At 37.8% G+C, this 16,317-nt stretch overlaps 1 protein-coding gene across 1 annotated transcript in view; it reads left to right on the plus strand.

Moving 5' to 3' along the window:
* ZNF398 (zinc finger protein 398) overlaps positions 1–16,317 on the plus strand; it is a 37,142-nt gene that overhangs the window by 14,854 nt on the left and 5,971 nt on the right. The window contains exons 3-4 of the mRNA XM_069083045.1: positions 9,661–9,787; positions 10,301–10,414. Coding sequence (XP_068939146.1) covers positions 9,661–9,787; positions 10,301–10,414 — 241 coding nt within the window. The remainder of the gene's footprint in view (positions 1–9,660; positions 9,788–10,300; positions 10,415–16,317) is intronic.

The raw sequence follows: 16,317 nt of genomic DNA on the forward strand, positions 1-16,317 counted from the left end.
GGTTTTGTTTTTCTTTTAAGTGAGAATGGGAGGGAGAGAAAAATAAATGCTTGTTATTGAAAAACAGTAAAATTTAATAAATATAGATGTCATTGGAGTTGAAGAACTTGATGAACTTAAAGACCAAAGTGTTCAAAGGGACATAAAAACATGTATATTGGAATTGTTAGATTATGAAAGCAAGGCACAGCTAGAGAGGCAGACTCTGAGCTAAGTACTGAGCTCCTTAAGAAAGAAGTTACTGGGACAACAGCATTAAGGATCTGGACCTGGTGGTGTAGACTAATGGAATAAGCCTCCAAGGAAGAGTATTTGCCGAGCAAAAATACAGAGAAAGAATTGGGAGTGTGGGGCAAGGAGTGCACCAGGGACATAAGAGAAGGAGCAGCCAGAACTAGTGAAGGTAGTTGATGATGATGAGTTAGCTAGCATTTATATAATTCTAATGTTAGCAAAGTCCTTTACTTATATCCTTTAGTTCTCACAACAACCCTGTGGGATAGGTACTACTATTATTCATTCCCATTTTATAGATGAGGCAGCTGAGACTGAGAAAGGTTAAATTTGCCTGGAGTCACACAACTAGAAGAGCCCTTAGGAGTCATCTGTTCCGGCCCCTTTATTTTACAGATGAGGACCAGAGGTGAAGTGACTTGCACAAGGTCACACAGGTTTTAAGTGGAAAAGATGGGTTTTAGGTTCAAATTTGACTCCAAATCCAGAACTCTTTTCCTTTTCCACTGTCTCTGATACAGTCTTTCTTAAAGTGTGGTGCCCAGAACCAAGCATTATTTCAGATGTGATCTGCCCAAGGCAGCAACAACCTCTATCCTTCTATGCATTATACTCGATGTAGCTTAAGATACTATTAACTTTTCGGCTGATACACACATCACACTGTTGACTCATATTGAGATTGCAACTGATTTAAATCCCTAGGTCTTTTTCACATGAATTCTTGTCAAGCCATTGCTCTGTTTCCTACACTTGTGCAACTTTTTTTTTTAACACAAATGTAGAACTTTACATTTATCCTTATTTAAATTCCATGTTATTAGATTCCACCTACCATTTTGCCTAGTTGAAATATTTTTGGGACTTTATGCTGTTAATCAATGTTGGTTATTCCTTTCAACTTGATGTAATATATTTTATAAGGATGTCATCTCTGCATTCAGATTGTTGATAAAAAAATGTTTTTGGCAGTACAACCCCAAGGAGAGATCCATGGGACACACCTTTAGAGGCTTCAATCCATGGTGACCATGTTCCATTATTTACTACACTTTGGGCATGGTTATTCGGTTCATCCAGTTGTGAATCTTCCTAATTATACTGTCATTTGGTCTAAATCTTTTTGTTTTTTTTTTCACCAGGTTTTTGTGAGAGATTTTGATCAAATGTCTTACTGAAATCCAAATATATTATGTCTATACATTCCCATGACTTACCTTGCCAGTCTAGGAACTATGTCATTGTCAAATTAAAGAAAGAATGGTTAGCCTGGGTTGGCTAGGTGGTGCAGTGAATAGAGCACTGACCCTGGAGTCAGGAGGACCTGAGTTCAAATCCAGCCTCAGACACTTTAACACAAAAATTAGCCATGTGACCTTGGGCAAGTCACTTAACCCCAGCTGCCCTACCTTCCCCTCTCCAAAAAAAGCGAAGAAAAAAAAAAGGAATTTTGGGGTGGCCAGGTAGCACAGTGAGTAAGAGCACCGGCCCCAGTGTCAGGATGACCTGGGGAATCAAATCCGGCCTCAGATACTTTGCACCACACCCAGAAATAACTGGCTGTGTAACCTTGAGCAAGCTACTTAACCTCGATTGCTTTAAAAAAAAAAAAAAGAATGGTTAGCCTGGTATGACCTGTTCCTGATGAACATACTGACTCTTCATGAATACTCTCCCTTTACTATATACTTAAAAATCATGCCCTTAATATATGTTCAAGAATTTTTCCCGGAGCTGAAATCAAAGTCACTGACCTTTATAATTTGAAGAGTCTGCCTAATTCTTTTTTTTTTAATGCCATTTTCGTTTATTGCCAGTTTTTTAGGACCTCTCATGTTTTCCATTTGTCTTTTTTTTTTTCCAGCAGTTACCTACAGCAACTCAGCAGTCATATCCTCTACTTCTTTCAGTACTCTTGACTCTTGGGATTAATTTGCCTAGCAACAGAGTAGAAATTCTGAATATTAAAGAAGATATTAATAAAACTGAGAACATAAAAGCCATTAAGCTGATAACTAAAACTAAGACTAAGAACTGGGTCTTTTTTTTTAACTAATAAAATAAGCAGTCTAATTTTTTAAAAAAGAGGAAAACATTATTTATATAAAAAATTAAAATGGAGAATTTACAACAATTGAGAAAATGAAGAAAATAGACAACTATTTTACTCAGGTGCTAATAAAATTAATAACTTAGAAGAAATGGATAAATACTTAAAAATATAAAATATTCGGATTAATAAAAGAAATAGACTATATAAGCCAGTATCACAAAAAGATATTAAACAAGCCATAGACTCCTAAAGAAAACTTTAAGAGCAGATGAATATAATTAATTCTATCAAACATTCAAAGAATAATTATTCCCATATTATATGTACTGCTTTCAATAATAGTAACAGAAGGCACCCTTCCAGTCTCTTACTCTAAAACAAATATAATCTTGATAATTAAACCAGGGAAAGACAAAGCAGAGAAAGAAAGCTATTGAACTTTGACACAGAAATTATTAGCAAATACAACAACACATTAGAAAAATTACACAAAATTATTAGGTTGGATTTATACCAGCAATGGAGAGTTGGTTCAGCATAAGGAAGACTGTAAATGAAATAAAATTAATTATATAAATTTTTTTAAACCACCATATCAATAGATGCTGAAAAGGCTTTTGATAAAATCCAACACCCATTTCTATTAAAAAAAAAAAAAAGAAAGGCTAGAAATAAATGGACCTTTCTTTAGCATAGTAAATAATAGCCATCTGAAAACAATTTGCAGAAATAAAGACCTAAATCGTTAGAGAAATATTAATTGCTCATGGGTACATTAAAACAGTATAATAAAAACGACATTATTCTGCCTAACTTATTTTACATTGAAATTCAGATAGAACAAAAGGTCAACAATTTCAAGGGTAATAATTTTAAAAAGAAAAAAGGAATGGGAAGGAATGAGGTTTATTAGTATTTGATCTTAAGCTATACTACAAAGCATTTCCAGCTTTAGCTTTGTTTGGAAGTTTAGCATTTGATACATTATTTCTATAGAGCGGTTCTACTCTTTTGCATTCCTAGGATGTTGTCTAACTTTATTCTTCTCCTTTATTTTCCCTGAATTTTTTGAAATCCATGCTTCCTAAATCCAGGGTGTAATTTGGACCATACCCAGCTTTCCCTTCCCTATCTCAGACTTAAAGATGAAGTAATTTGCTTCCTCTTAAAGTTGTTGTTACATTTACTTTGCTGCCAATTAGTTCCTCTAGAATGGAAGTTCCTCTTTCTATTTCCTATATCTTTAATATGAAATGACTGTTAAAGCAGCTCAGGAACTTATCAGCTGCTCTGATTTGGCAGCGAGAGATCCAGCAGGTGTCCAGTCATTGCTGTATCATCTCTACACACTAGATTTTAAATGTTTCCAAAGTTATATTACCCATTTCTTTCTTCTTGCTGACTAATCTATCATATTACTTTTTTTCCTCCTTTCACTGATCCACATGCAAATACTCTCTGACATGCTTCTCTCCAGTTTGTGAATTTGGTCTCTCCCTTTGGGGTTCTAGGGGTTATCCTAAGTATTTGCAACTTCTGTTGCTCTATAGAGCCTCCAAAATACTCCCCCCAATTTTGACTATCCAGTTTATATCAGTGAGCTTTTTCAAAGGGATTATTTAGTAAAAAAAGTATAGCAAGGACAGAAGTTACAAAAACTCACCCTCATCCAAACCAGAGACACACTCTTTCTCTGTACACCCTTGGTTTCTTGGAAGAATGGACTCAAACTTAGAGCACAAAGTTCCCTACCTCATGCAGGGAACACATGTGACTGAGGGCTACCTCCTTGCCCTGGGAGTCTTCTCTCATCATGGAGTACCCACTAATTTCATTTTTGAGAGTTGTTAAAATGTATGAGTCACTCTCTTACTAAGCTGAGCTAGCTCCTTGTAAGACTCAATGTCTGTCTTGTCAGGTGAGTCCACTGCTGGTTTGGGTCATGCATGTCAATCCCTGGGGTTAGTCTATCACTGAACTCAACTACTGCAGCTTCTGGCTTCAATGATCCTTTGCTACCAGCTCTATTTGTGGAAGGAACATCTGATAAAACTCTTTTGATCTTTTGGAGTTCATAAGATGATAGACCTGTTCTTTTCCATCCCCAGGTACTCTTTTACCTATGACCAGGAAAAAATAATCTCTCCCCCCCTTCTCTGTCCTTTTGTATGTGAACTTGATTCCTGCTCTATCGTCAGTTCTAGCTCTGATGAGAGTTTGAAAGCTCATCATGACACAGCACCATCCCATCAGTTACCCTTGTCTGGAAGAAGGCTTTACCAAGCCTTCCTGTGTTGGATTGATGGCAAGCAAGGACTACTGTAAATTCACTAAGAACTGGGCCCCCATTGAACCAGTCTTCTATTACATTAAAAAAGACAGAGTTGGTGGCTAGGTGGCACAGTGAATAAAGCACTGGCCCTGGAGTCAGGAGGACGCGAGTTCAAATCCAGCCTCAGACACTTAACACAAAAACTAGCCGTGTGACCTTGGGCAAGTCACTGTAGCGGCAAGCACCCCAAGCACGTCCTCAGGGTTTGCTGCTACCACAGGTTCTTGGATCTGCTTTGATAAAGGAAAGCAACTCAAAATGGGTTAACAAGCTTACTTTAATCAGTCAGACATATATCGTTTACCTTGTTCAGGGGAAAAAGGTCAGCACCCCGAACTTCAAAGCATACAGGCAGAATTATCAAGACAGAAACAGATCAAGTAGACAGATTTCAAACTGTCCAACCATTACATCCATACCCAATCAACATCTGGGTTTCAATATCTGGGTTTTTCAAAGGGGGGGGGGGCAGCTCTGGACAACGGCTTCCCAGAATCCAGATCAAATCACAGAACACTTCTCAAAGTGAGCCCCCAAAACAAAGCTACACATCAGGGTTTATATAGCCTTCTCCTGGCTCAGAGAATGTAACAACCTTATCGACCCACTGGCCAATCAAGAAGTATCTACTGAAAAACAAGCCTCCCATCCCAGGCTTCAGGTGCACTTTGACCTAGGGGCAGGGAAGATCTTCCAAATTTGCATTCCCATTACAGTCACTTAACCCCAATTGCCCTCCAAAAAAAAAGCAAATAGAAATCATTTCTACTGGGTGGGTAGGAGGCGCAATGAGTAAAGCACCAGCCCCAGAGTCAGGAGTTTGGTTCCGACCTCAGACACTTAACACCCACACAAAAAATACTAGCTGTGTAACCTTGGGCAAGTTACTTAACCCCAATTACCCTCCAAAAGGCAAAAAAAAAAAAAGACAGAGACAGATGGAAGGAAAATGACTAAATGTGCCAAAACTTCAGGTATACCTGCAAAGGGAATAAAAACAAAAGCACTTTTTTGCTTATTTTTTCATTTGTTTCTGCCTTCTGGGAATGGTTTTTGGGTAATATATATCACCTTATTTTTTGTTTATTTTTGTTGATGTTGAGTTTATATTAAAAATTAATATATATTGCATTAAGATTTTTAGTATACTTTATTATCCCATACTTTGTGAATTTTTATATAAACATTCAGAGCCCTGAGTTTTATTAAGATGTTATCTCCTATAAATTGTGGATAATTTTCACTGATATTTTTCCTATTTTATACATGCAACTCTGCTTCTGGTATAATAGTTCTATATGAAAAATTTTCTCTTTTCTCCCCATTTTCTACTTAAAAGCCTTCTTGAACAGATTTTTATTGTCTGGCATTAGATGCATTCCCTCTTTGACCAAGAGCCAGGCATCTCTACATCTTAAGCTGTGGTCCAGAAATCTGACCCTGTACTTGGACAGCATCATCTTTGCCAGTTGTTCACTTCGCCAATCTTCCTTTCATTTCTGAAATGTTTACCTTTAATCACTGTGCTAAGTTCTTCATTTCTTTGCTCAGAAGTTTGTAAGTCCTAACAATACTTTGTAAGTTCCTTTTGTGGATTTCATTGATCCCCAATTGATTAACCAGAGGTAGGTATTTTTGGTGATTAGGTTTGATAGGTCTTAGTAAGCAGCCCTTCTGTCATATCAAAGATATGGGAAGACAAGAAAACACATGACTTCCTCATTGCCTATCAACAGACAACCACGTGAACTCATCGAACCAGCAAAAGCTCCCCATCTTCTGATGGAATCTGTATTTTCATCATTCTTTAGACTTCTTTAGAGGTTTGGGTATTTCTTCTAAGCATCCAGTTCTACCCTCCTCAGGCTTATACTACTATATAATCTAGTTCCCAGGTTTTTTTTTTTTTTGTAGCTGTAGTTCATATTATTTCCCTTCACCCAGTCTTTTTTAATCAAACTGCCCTTCCACCACTATTCTCTACAAACGGTAGTCAGTCTCCCTCTATTTGCTATTGACCAAATGGTTCTTCCACATCTGGATTGTTGTCCCTTCTCAACTCTACCTCTCAGATTCCTGAGGCTCCTCCAAAACCCAGCTGAGGGACCAGCCCCTCTAGGAGGTCTTTCAGAAACCTCCAGTGGTTGTTCTCTCCCTCTTGAAATTGCTGTGAATATACTTGGTATTTAATTTTGTTTATGTGGTATTCCCTCAGTTGAAATGTGAGTTTCTTGAGTACAGGATCTGTTCAGTTGCTGTCTTTAGATCTATAAAACCTAGCACAGCACTTTAACTCTGGTAAATTAACGCTGGATTGAATTTTCACTGCGTGCATATTCTTCCAAACTCCTAGTAGGTTTTTTGCTGCTTCCTCTTCTCTTTCCTCTTTGTTTTCTTCTTGAAGTACTTCTGCATCTTTAGGGTAACAAGTTATTCTCCGTAATAAGCCAGAGAGTAAAAAAGGTCTCCATTTAGTTCTTTTGCCCTACCTTCTAGTTTGAAACACACATGGTTATTACTTGTCATTAACAAAAACACAGATAAAAAAGTAGCATGATTTCTCATAATTGAAGTGTGTGTGTGAAAAAGGATATATAAACACAGGGGGCGGGGAGGGAAGGATGGTAAGAATGGGCACTGAATGAAGGAAAAGAAAGGGAAGGGGTACTTATGATAGCATCTGCTTTGTGCCAAGCACTTTACAAATATTATCTTACTTGATAAACTTAATTTTATCTGAAATGGAGAAAGGAAGGTTGAATATACACACAAAGTGTGTGATTTCAGAGGATCCTGTGTAGTATGAACTGACAAAAAGTGAAGTGAGCAGAACCAGGAGACTAATTTATACAAGGACAATAATATTATAAAGAAAAACAACTGTCAAATTTATAAAAATACAAATCATTCCCCAATTGATGAATGGTCAAAGGATATGAACAGGCACTTTTCAGATGAAGAAATTAAAGCTATCTGTAGTCATAGAAAAAATTCTCTAAATCACTATTGATTAGAGAAATGCAGACCAAAACAACTCTGAAGCACCACATCATACCTCTCAGATTGACTAATATGACAAAAAAGGAAAATGATAAATGTTGGAGATGTAGGAAAATTGGAGCACTAATGCATTGTTGGTGGAGTTGTTAACTGATCCAACCATTTTGAGAGCAATTTGGAGCTATGCACAAAGGGCTATAAAACTGTGCATACCCTTTGACCCAGCAATATCATTTCTAGGTCTGTATCACAAAGAGATCATAAAAATGGGAAAAGGACCCACATGTACAAAAGTATTTATAGCAGCTCTTTTTGTGGTGGCCAAGAATTGGAAATTGGGGGGTTGTCCATCAGTTGGGGAAAGGGTGAACAAGTTGTGGTACGTGGATATAATGGAATACTATTGTGCTATAAGAAATGATGAGCAGGCAGACTTCAGAAAAAACTGGAAAGACTTATAATGAACTGATGCTGAGTGAAATGAGCAGAACCAGGAGAACACTGTACACAGTAATAGCCACATTGTATGATGATTGACTTTCATAGACTTAGCTGTTCTCAGCAATGCAGGGATCTAAGACCAACTCCAAAAGACTCACGATGGAAAATGCTGTCCAACATTCAGAGAAAGAACTTTGGGGTCTGAATGCAGATGGAAGCTTATTATTTGCCCCCCTTTTCTTTTGTTGTTTTGTTTCTTCTTTCTCACAGTTCCTCCCATTAGTTCTAATTTTTCTTTACTTCATGACTAATGAGAAAATGTTTAATATGAATGTGTAAGCAGAGCCAAAGAGAAAGAAAAAAACAACTTTGAAAGACTTAACTGTGTTCAAAACTGTGATCAGCAGTGATAGGACCAATGATGAAACATCACCCCATCTCTCCCTGCCCACAGTTACTTCTCCCATCCAGCCCTCAAGATTAGTTCAGTCATGAATTCTTTCCCTGACCACTCAATTCACTTTGATCCCTGCTTGTTTAGTATTTACCTGTATTGTTCATTTTGACACCTAAATCATACATATGGCTATATTATATGCAGTTAAGTCTTATTTCACCAATTCACTTGTAAGCTTCAGAAATATAGGAGTGCTATCTTACCTTCTTTTATGGCACCCCTTAGAATGAGTCAACCTTGCTCTCATTGGATTTGGCTTAAAGAGGGAATAACATACACACTCAATTAAGTATCTTACCCTACAGGAAAGTAGGGGGGGGGAAGGGGATAAGAGGGGGCATGATAGAAGGGAGGACAGACTGGGGGAGAGGTTAGTTAGAAGCACACACTTTTGAAAAGGGTCAGAGTCAAAGGAGAAAATAGAATAAATGGAGGGTGGGATAGGATGGAGAGAAATATAGTCTTTCACAGTATAACTACTATGGAAATGTTTTGCATAAGTACACATGCACAACCTATATTGAATTGCTTGTCTTCCCCGTGGGGGTAGGTGAGGAGGGAAGAAGGGAAAGAATCTGGAACTCAAAGTTTTAAAAACAAATGTTAAAAATCGTTTTTTTACATGCAACCAGGAAATAAGACATACAGGCAATGGGGTATAGAAATCCATCTTACCCTACAAGAAAGTAAGGAGGGGATGGGAGAGGACATAGGAGAGAACAGATTGGGGGAAGGGGTATTCAGTATGCTTGCTGTCTTGGGGTGGGAGTAGGCAAGAGACAGGGAAAAAATTTGTTAACTCAACATCTTGTGGAAATGAATGTTGAAAACTAAAAACTAAAGAAATAAATTTATGTCACCCCTCAGCAGCTAGCACAGCACATAGTAGTCTCTTTTTTTCCCTTTTTTTTTTTTTGAGGGAGGAAGGCAAGGCAGTTGGGGTTAAGTGACTTGCCCAAGGTCACAGAGCTATTAAGTGTGTCAAGTGTCTGAGGCTGGATTTTAACTCAGGTCCTCTTGACTCCAGGGCTGTGTTCTATTCACTGTGACACCTAGCTGCCCCTATAGTAATCTCTTAACAAAAGTTTAAAGTAAATGAAATAGTAGAGGGAAGAACTGATGCCCACATGCTTTTGATTGCAGGTGCCAGTGACATTTGATGATGTTTCCATCTACTTTTCTACCCCAGAATGGGAGAAGTTAGAAGAATGGCAGAAGGAACTTTACAAGAACATAATGAAGGGCAACTATGAGTCTCTCATCTCAATGGGTGAGGCTGAACTGGCTTCTTGTCAGATGAGTGGTCCACAGCTTCAAGCGAACTCAGCAGTTTTGTTCATTGCCCCATTCCCAACTTTTCATCCTCACTCCTTTTGGATTCTAGGCCTGAAAATGTACCTTTTCCTCCCATGAATATAGAGTCACTATAAAAGCAATGGTTACCTTGGTGTATCCCTCCATCCTTAATGTCAGAAGTTAGGAGCATGGTCTGGGAATAAAGGTTAAATTTGAAGCTGTGCATGGGATAAATGTGCCAGCTGCAGTGGTTGTCCTGGACACTGTTCTCTCCAGGAGCTACTGCTGCCACTTACCCCCACCCAGTGAAGGTAGGATGGGTTTTAGAAAAGAACTGGTTACTTTATAGGTGTAGGAGGGATAGGAACTGTATAAGGAGACCCTAGCTCCATGGACCTGTATGCCCTCAGCTTAAGACTGGTGAGAATTAATGCCATCTGCATCCCCATGAACTTTTACTTTCTTTTCTCTCCTGTTTGTTCTCTAGATTATGCCATGACACAACCTGAAGTTTTGTCCCAAACTCAACCAGAGTCAGAACAGAATACAGAGAACCAGGCAAGACCGGATGAGAGTGAGATGACTGCAGAACCTGGCGATGGTGAGTGGAAAAGATCCCATCACACCTTTTCACTCCCCCCGGCTGTCCTGCACTCCCAGGGTTTGATGACAGCCTAGCAGTCAAAGATCAATGACTTCTAATTTCAGCTTTGTCACCGACTTTAGTTACAAAGCTGCTCTATCTTTAATTTATCAATGGGCATTATACCTACTATGTGCCAGATACTTGAGGAGGTCCTGGAAACACAAATAGAAAAGTGAAACAATCTCTGTCCTTGTGGAGCTTATAATATAACTAGAAGAGTCAACATGTATGCAGAATAAGTAAAAGACAATTTGGTGGCAAGAAGAGGTGTTAGCAGCTGTTAGCATCATTTAGAAGATGATGACTGAGTTGACCCTTGAAGGAAAAGAGGAATTCTAAGAGGAAGAAGTGAGGAATACATACATTCCAGGTTTAGAAACAGGTGATTATATGTCATCCATGACAAATAGTAAAAAGACCAGTTTGATTAGAATATTGTGTCATGGTGGGGAAGAGGAGTGGCGGGGGCAGGGGGTGGGGAGGGAAGCTGCTGTTGTACTGTAAGGCTGGCTGGAAAGGTAAGTGAGGTCCAGATTTTGAATGGCTTTAAATGCTGTAGGATTTCATATTTGATCCTAGAAGTAATGAGGAGTTCCTGGAATTTATTGAGTAAGTTGTGACATGGTTAGATCTATGCTTTAGGACAATGACGTTAGCACTTTCATGAAAAATGAATCTGAATGGGGAGAAATTTGAGGCCAAGATCAATTGTGGAGGCTATTTGATAGCCTAGGCAAGTGATGAGGACCTAAACTAGGGTTATGGCTTTATTAAATAGAGAGAAGGAAATAAATTCAAGAGATATTTTAGAGGTGGAAATGATATGTGGGTAAGTGAGAGTGAGGGGTCATGGTTGACACCAAGGCAAGAAGAACTATTAACAGAATCTCATTGTGTTCTCCTAACTCTGAGGTTCTCACTTTACTGATTGAGGAAAGTTAGCAATGTTAATTAATCCCTTAGGTTTTCACAGTGTTTTATCTATCTCTTGTCTCATTTAATCTCCTTTCTTTCTTTTTCTCCTCTTCATTTTCTTCCATTCCCCTGTCTCTTTCTTCTTCCTGTCTTCTTGCCTCTCTTTGTTACAGCAAACCTGCGTTCTTTTCAGACTAATCCCTTCCACAGAATAGCCTGTTGGGCTTCAGTTTTACTCAACTTTCTCTTTCCTTTGGACAAAGAAAATTTGATGGGTTTGTGCTTCTAAAAAGGTATTTGATAAAAGAGTACTGTTGATGATAAGAGCAAAGATAGAACCTACCTGAGAAGCTTTGAAGGATGAGCTATACTGAGGGGCTCAGAGCTTGCCCCGATAGATGGGATTGTTAAGGTTATCCAGTACAACCCCTTATATAGCAGATTAGGAAGCTGAGAGCCAAAGGGGGAAGTGGTCACCCAAGCAGAACCAAGATTCTAGTCCAGGTCTGTTGGCTCCATGTTCAGAGCTCTTTCTACTATACCACATTTCCAGTGGACTAGAAGTCAGCAGAAGACTTTATAGAACTAGAAATTCCTTAGGAATTTACCTTGAACAGAGTAAAGCAGGGTAATTCTGGGCATTTTGACCTCTCTGACCCATCTTTTTCCTCTCCTCTAATCTCAGAGGGTCATGGCTTACTCTTCTTCAACAAAACTAACTCCTTTCATTCATGCCTTTGAACCCATTCCTTTTGTCTACTATGAGATTTTGGTCCATCTGTCATTGACTCTCATCTTCAATATCTCCACATGTAATAGCCCCTTCTTCTACTTTAAACATATTTGTCACTTTTTTTTTTAACCAGACCTTTGATTTCATCAGGTGGGGAGCTCCCATTGAAGAACTTCCTTTACCAGTGCAGATAAGCTCCATCTATTGTTTAGAAAATTTCATGGAAGAGAGATTTTAGTTAAAGACCTTGGTCAGGATTCATTGTTGTATAGGTGTGGATTAGCACGAACGTTCTACAAAGCATTTTGAAATTATGCAAAAAAAAAAAAGTGGCTAAAAACTTCCTACCTTTGAACCTGAGATTCTACTGCTATGCATACTCCAAGGAGGTTATACACCAAAATATTTATAGCAACATTTTTTGTTGTAGTAAAAAGCAAAAAGAAGCAAAGTAGATGCCCATCAATTGGGGAATGGCTAAACAAATTTTAGTATATAAATATAACGGAGTATTGCTATTAAATGATGAATATAATGAATACAGAGGAATATGGAGAGACTTACATGAACTGAAAGGGAAGCAAGCTGAGTCTCAAAAAGCAACATACACACACACTAACAACAACAATGTAAATTAAATAAAACCATAAAACAATCAGAAATTAAAGTTGTAAAATTACAAAAACAAGCATGTCTCTAAAGAAGAGATATTGGAAGACACCCTCACTCTATTCCTTTATGGAGTGGGAAGTCCATAAGTATGGTACATTGCACGAATTTTCATACTTTTTCTAAATGTTGATCACTTACTGTTTTTCCCATTTTTAAATTTTTTTCTTTAAAATATTATTTATTGGGGCAGCTAGGTGGCACAGTGAATAGAGCACCAGACCTGAAGTCAGGAGGACCTGAGTTCAAATCCGGCCTCAGACACTTAAGGCTTACTACCTGTGTGACCTTGGGCAAGTCACTTAACCCCAATTTCCCTGCCTTCTCTCCTCCAAAAAGCAAAAAATAACAAAAAATATTATTTATTATATAAAATTGCTCTCTGGGAATGGGAGGAATACCAAGAGGAAATTTTGGTAGTGTAAAAATGTATCTACGTATATATTATATATAAAATTTATATTAAAAGAAAAGGAATGTTGCAAAATTTCAAAGAACAAGCTTGGCCTCAAGGAAGGGAAAAAATGGGAGAAGAGGTCCCCACGTATGGAGCTTTGTTATATGGGATGACTGCAAGGGAGAGGGGAAGAAGGAAGGAGAGGGATACAAGGGGAAATTTAGACAGTATAAAAATGAAAGATAATAAAAATGTGTTTAAGAAAAAAACAAAAAAAGTTAAGCTTTTTATTTAAAAGGAAATTTCTCTGGGTCACACAACCATTTTGGGTCAGGGATGACACTTCAACCCAGGTCATCTTGACTATGAAGACATTTTCTGTCCTCTATACCACTGAGCTTTGGAACCAGATTAAAATGCAATTGGGAATTAAAAACATTAGAAAGTATAGGAATAAATGGAGCCTTCCTTAAAATAATAGGTAGCATCTATTTAAAGCCATCAGCAAGTATTATATGTAATGGGGATAAGCTAGAAGCATTTCCCATAAGATCAGGGGTGAAACAAGGGTGTCCACTATCACCCCTCTTATTCAATCTGGTACTAGAAATGTTAGCAGTAGCAATTAGAGAAGAAAAAGAAATCAAAGGAATCAAATTAGGCAAAGAAGAGACCAAGCTATCACTCTTTGCAGATGATATGATGATATACTTAGAGAATCCTAGAGAATCAAGTAAAAAACTACTTGAGACAATAAATAAATTTGGCAAAGTTGCAGGATATAAAATAAACCCACATAAATGCTCGGCTTACCTATATATTTCCAATGAAATTGAACAGCTAGAGATAGAAAGAGAAATCCCATTTAAAGTTACTGTAGACATTATAAAATATTTGGGAATCTACCTGCCAAAACAAACCCAGGACCTATATGACCACAACTACAAAACACTTTTCACACAAATAAAGTCAGATCTAACTAATTGGAAAAATATCAATTGCTTGTGCCTGGGCTGAGCTAATATAATAAAAATGACAATTTTACCTAAATTAAATTATATATTTAATGCCATACCAATTAATTTACCAAAAAAACTACTTTATAGAGCTAGAAAAAATAGTAACAAAATTCATTTGGAAGAATAAATGGTCCAGAATATCAAGGGAATTAATGAAAAGAAATGCTAGGGAAGGTGGACTAGCTATACCAGATTTCAATCTGTATTATAAAGCAGCAGTCATCAAAACTACTTGGTACTGGCTGAGGAATATAGGAGTGGATCAATGAAATAGATTAGGCACATGAGATTCAGAAGTCGACGACTATAGTAATCTATTGTTTGATAAACCCCAAGACCCCAGTTTTTGGAATAAGAACTCACTATTTGACAAAAACTGCTGGGAAAACTGGAATATAGTATGGCAGAAACTGGGCATAGACCATTATCTAACACCATATACCAAAATCAAGTCTAAATGGGTGCATGATCTAGGTACAAAGGTTGATACTGTAAGCAGTCTTGGAAAACAAGGAATAGTTTACAAGAATACAAGTCATTCCCCAGTTGATAAATGGTCAAAGGATATGAACAGGCAATTTTCAGACAAAGAAATTAAAGATATCTATAAGCACATGAAGAAATGCTCTAAATCACTATTGATTAGAGAAATGCACATCTCACCAGTCTGATTGGCTAAGATGACAAAACAGGAAAATGACAAATGCTGGAGAGGATGTGGGCAAACTGGAACACTAATGCATTGCTGGTGCAGTTGTGAACTGATCCAGCCTTTCTGGAGGGCAATCTGGAATTATGCCCAAAGGGCTATAAATAATTTCATATCCTTTGATCCAGCAATACCACTCCTAGGGTTATATCCCAAAGAGATCATAGAAGTGGGAGAAAGACCCGTATGTACAAAAATGTTTATAGCAGCTCTTTTTGTGGTGGCAAAGAATTGGAAATTAAGGGGGTGCCCATCAATTGGGGAATGGCTGAACAAGTTGTGGTATGTGCATGTTATGGAATACTATCGTGCTATAAGAAACGAGGAGCAGATGGACTTCATATTTACCTGGAGAGGTTTATACAAACTGATGCTGAGTGAGAATAGTAGAACCAGGAGAAATTTGTACACAATCACAGACACAACGTATGTGTGATGACCAACTTTGATAGACTGGGCTCTTCTCAGCAATGCAGTGATATAAGTCAATCCCAAAAGACTCATGATGGAGAGAAATGTGTGCATCCAGAGAAAGAACTAGAAAGAACTGAGTTTATATCCAGATGGAAGCAAAATACCTGATCTTTTTCCTTTTCTTGTTTGGTTTAATGTCCTCTTTACCATTTTTCATTCCATCTGATACAGTCGATCTTTATAACCTGACTAATGTATAATGTGAAAGTATTTATAGATCCTATACTTGACTACGGTCTTCTGTAACTTCCCTCTTCCCCAACCCCTATATCCAACCAAGTGACCTTTTCAGTTCTTCCTTACTAATGTCTTATTTTGAACCTCTCCTCTTCATTCCTACCGCCACTACTCTAGTATAGATCCTCATCACCACTAACATTGACAGTTATAATAATCACCTGCAGGTCCTACCTTTCCAACGTGTCCTTCACAACCAAATGAATCATTCTAATGCATAGATATGATTACACTATTCTCTTACCCAAAAACTAACAGGGATTCTGTGTTGTATCTTGCATCACATACAAACTTCTTACTTAGCCTGGCATTTAAAGCCCTCTACAATCCGATCACAGCATGCTTTCCCAGCCTTGTTTCACATTGACTCCCTTCACAGACTATATATTCTAGCTAAGGCAAATGTGTTCCCTAATCTTCCCTTGTTCTTTCCTGCTTCTCTTCATCCATGTAGGCCATCCCTTATGCTTAGAATTCCCTTGATGTCCATCTCTGCTTATAGAATTCCTTCTTCTTCTTTAGTGCCTAGCTGAGGTGATACCTCCTCCATGAAGCCTTTGATGATTCCCATCTCCTCTTCACCATCATCCTCAACTTTACCCACTGGAAAGCGATCTCTCTGTTCTTTAATTTTCTTGTAATACTTTGTGTTTATCTTTCCTTTTTCTTTATCATATTCTATCCTATGTCATACTTACTTGTTTA

The sequence above is a fragment of the Petaurus breviceps genome, unplaced genomic scaffold, assembly GCF_028583685.1.
Source record: "Petaurus breviceps papuanus isolate PSGF00001 unplaced genomic scaffold, PetGlider_PUasm1.0 115, whole genome shotgun sequence".
Taxonomy (NCBI): Eukaryota; Metazoa; Chordata; class Mammalia; order Diprotodontia; family Petauridae; genus Petaurus; species Petaurus breviceps.